The sequence below is a fragment of the Spea bombifrons genome, chromosome 8, assembly GCF_027358695.1.
Source record: "Spea bombifrons isolate aSpeBom1 chromosome 8, aSpeBom1.2.pri, whole genome shotgun sequence".
Classification (NCBI taxonomy): Eukaryota; Metazoa; Chordata; class Amphibia; order Anura; family Pelobatidae; genus Spea; species Spea bombifrons.
The window spans coordinates 34,770,473-34,774,135 of NC_071094.1; the positions used below are offsets into that span (position 1 = coordinate 34,770,473).

At 39.0% G+C, this 3,663-nt stretch overlaps 1 protein-coding gene across 1 annotated transcript; it reads right to left on the reverse strand.

Moving 5' to 3' along the window:
* Positions 1 to 2,176: 2,176 nt before the first annotated feature.
* AGTR2 (angiotensin II receptor type 2) lies at positions 2,177 to 3,248 on the reverse strand. Its single transcript, XM_053473948.1, has one exon. It carries the CDS (start codon positions 3,230 to 3,232, stop codon positions 2,177 to 2,179), a length of 1,056 nt encoding a protein of 351 aa, XP_053329923.1. The 5' UTR covers positions 3,233 to 3,248.
* Positions 3,249 to 3,663: the final 415 nt, after the last annotated feature.

Below are 3,663 nucleotides of genomic sequence, written 5' to 3' on the forward strand. Positions count from 1 at the left end.
AAGTATCAATCCATCCCAAAATATGATGGCAGTGTGCATGGGAAGCATTCCTCTCGAGTTAATGTTACATCATACATCTTGCAGGCATTCTCTGGTGTTGACAGCTGAAAGTGCTGGATAACTTACTGTTCTATCTGCAGAATTTCCTCTCTGACATCGTTTTTTAGTTACCTTAGTAATGTTGGCATGAAATATGCACAACATCAACAATGCTGTGTGGGGACGAAATTCTATATCTTCTCTGATTCTTCCCTCTTTGGTATCTACTTTGGTAACTTTCTGGCTTCATCACGTTTTATACAAAAAGGGTTTGACAACTAATCGCTGAGTGTATGTATGGCAAATCAATAATATAAAAAATAATAATGCATATATTTCACTGTTTGAAACTGTTTTTGTTTAATTTTAGTCAACATTCATAGAATGTACTTACAGTCATTTTTAAGACCATAGAAATATTTATTATACATTGAAAACATTTTATAGTAGTACAATATCTAGATAGTGAACACATTTCTATTATTTTCAAAATTCACTGAAAAGAAAGAGTTTTATGTTTAATTTCAAACTTTTGTACTTTGAAGGCATTCCATTCATTTAACAACAGCAGAGAATAACATCTATTGTGCAACTTCATCTATGCCTTCAAAAACAAGGCCCCACAGGCATGCTATTATTATTATTATTATTATTATTATTATTATTATTATTATTATCTTTTATTTATATGGCGCCAACAATTCACGCAGCACTTAATACAATACATATATTCAAGGTGTATGACAAGACAAGAATTGACAGAATAAGACAAACCGATACATTACGCGGAGAGGGCTCGGCTCGCAAGCTTACAATCTTGAGGGATAAATGGAAATTCCAATTTCTTCCATACCTTCAATCCAAAGCTGTTCCATAGTCACCCATAGAACATACTGTATGTACAATTTTAAAACTTGTATGGCGATCAGTGTAACCACAGGGATGCAACCTCTTATTCTTGTCTCCTCGGGTCTGGCCAAAATAGTTTAGAAAGGGCCCTTCCAACCTGGGCCGTTCTGGTCCAGGTTGGAAGGGCCCTTTCTGAACTATTTTAAACTGGCAAAGGGAGGCAGGAACGTATCGGGGTCACGTTATGTCATGGGAACCCATGGGGAAACCAAGGCAGCCAGAGATAAAGTTGCAGGATCGGTGAGAGGTAAGCAGGAGTGGGAGGGAGGTGGGATGTATGTATATGTGTTTGTATATATGCATGTATGTATAATTGTGTATGTGAGCATGGATGTGTAAATTGTGTCTGTGTGTGAGAGCTTAAATGTGTAATTGTGTGCGTGTGAAGCATGGGTGTGTAATTCAGTGTGTGTGTGTATATGAGGGCATGGGTGTGTAATTGAGTGTATGTGAGCACGGATGTGTAATTGTGTGTGCGAGAGCATAGGTGTGTTATTGTGTGTGAGCATGAATGTGTAATTGTATGTGTGAGTAAGTGTGTGTAATTTGTGTATGTTTACACATGTGTGCCAGAGTGTATGTTGAAAGGGGGGTAAGGGTCAAAGAAGGCACAGACCAGCAATTGAAGTTGGGGGCCCCATGACAAATTTTCGCGCACATTTTTATGAATGTCAGGAAGTATAAGATTATTGTAATACTTATTTAGTGGTATGAAATATATTATAATTTGTTAATAACATACATAAAATAGAATATACTTTACTTTACTGAGAGGGTGGCAAATGGTAAGTTATCTGGGCCGTTATCTGCTGTGAAACTATGTTTCTTTAAAATGTTAGTCATTTCCATTTTGCAAAAGGCTGCACTACATTTTTTAATATCACTAATAATATGATATGTAGAAGACATAGTAGGGACTGAGTAGCGTCCTGGTGGTCCCGATATTAAACACACTAAGCCAGAGGTCTGTAATCAGCTCTGATTTCCGGAGTGTCCGGTTTCCCAGGTGTGATTATAATGCCAGAAAGACTTGCGGTAAACATTTATACACAATTATAATATCTGATTCCTTCCAGAAGACGGAATCTATCACTTTTCATCATGGTAAACTAATCACATATGGTTAAACTACAACTACCATGACTCTCAGCCAGTAATAAACTGGTCAGTGTAACTGGGTGCACATCCCTTTATTAGGGAAAAAACCTTTGGAGAAAACACCCCATGATCATACCATGGAGTTCTCACAGCGAGCAGCTGGCTGTTCTTTGGAGTCGCTTCCCTTTCTTGATGTGCTGTGTTGGCTGTTGGTTTTCTGGGAAAGTCTGAAATTGAACAAATGCCTGAAATCCTCTCTGAACTGGTTTCCCACGAAACAGTACAACAGGGGGTTAATGCAGCTATTTGTAAAGCCAAGGCATATTGAGAAAGGCATGGCCATGTCGACCATTTTTACTATTTTGCAATTTTTAACGGCATTCATTCTTATCAAGGCATCCAAAAACGTTAGTAAATGGAACGGCAGCCAGCAGATTAAAAACGCCAAAACAATCGCAGTCACAATTTTTAGGACTCTGTCTCTGTATTGCTTGTTTATCGCAGGGCCCTTTGCTTTCTTTAAATGCAAACCAATCATAAGGTAGCAGGTACCGATCACTGCCATTGGGAAACAGAAGCCAAGCGTGATCTTCAATAAGGAGAGTGCCACACACCAAGCTGAATACGCTCCTTCTGGAAAATCCATTATACATGCTTGCACTCCCAGGCTTTTAATATAATATGTATTGCGAAAATAAAACGAGGGGAAAGAGCAGAAAATTGCTAGGCTCCAAACCAGGAACACCACAATGAATGCTTGTCTCAGCGTCCTTCTCTGAGAACGTAGTGGGTACACAATGGCAAGGTACCGATCCACACTCATGCAGCTAATTAGGAAAATACTTGCAAATAAGTTCAGAGATAAAAGGGAGCTCGAGATTTTGCACATCGCTTTTCCAAAAAGCCAGTTTAAGCGAAAGGCGTAGTATATGGCCCAAAATGGAAGCGTTGCCAAAAACAATAAATCAGCCACGGCTAGATTCAGAATGTAGATGCTGGCAATGGTTTTGAGGTCCCCTTGGAGACACAGTACGGTTATTACCAAGCTGTTCCCAATAAATCCAAGGATAAAAATGATCGAGTAGAACACAGGAATTAAGTCAAATTCATATTCCAAAAAGGAAGTGTTCCGACATAATTCTGCAGATTTCAGATCATTCGTGAGGTTTGATGGTGTCATCGACATATCATAGAATGTTTCATTGGTGATGATGATCACCGAGGAGTTCCCATAGAACATAATAATGGTGGTTGGTATAACCTCTCCAGTTTGCAGCGTTCCACACAGGTTCTCTGCAAAGTAAAACAAAAAAAAAACAAATACACAGCTTGTTAGCTCTTTGTTTTTATAAACCTTTTTAAAGTGAAAATTGAAATTTTGCAGATTTTTATGTGGATGACCTACTGAGGACTACAAAGGCGAGGAACTTACTTATATTCGGTGGGTAAAACAATTTGCACATTGGGTCTACGGGACGTGGCACTTTTACTTTATGACGCTCAGTGTGACATTGGCAGTGTATAAGTGTTACGTGTGATAGCGTAGGGCGGCAGTAGGTAAAGTATCTACACAAAGACACAGCGTCCATGGCCAGACATGTGGAAGCCATTTATGAC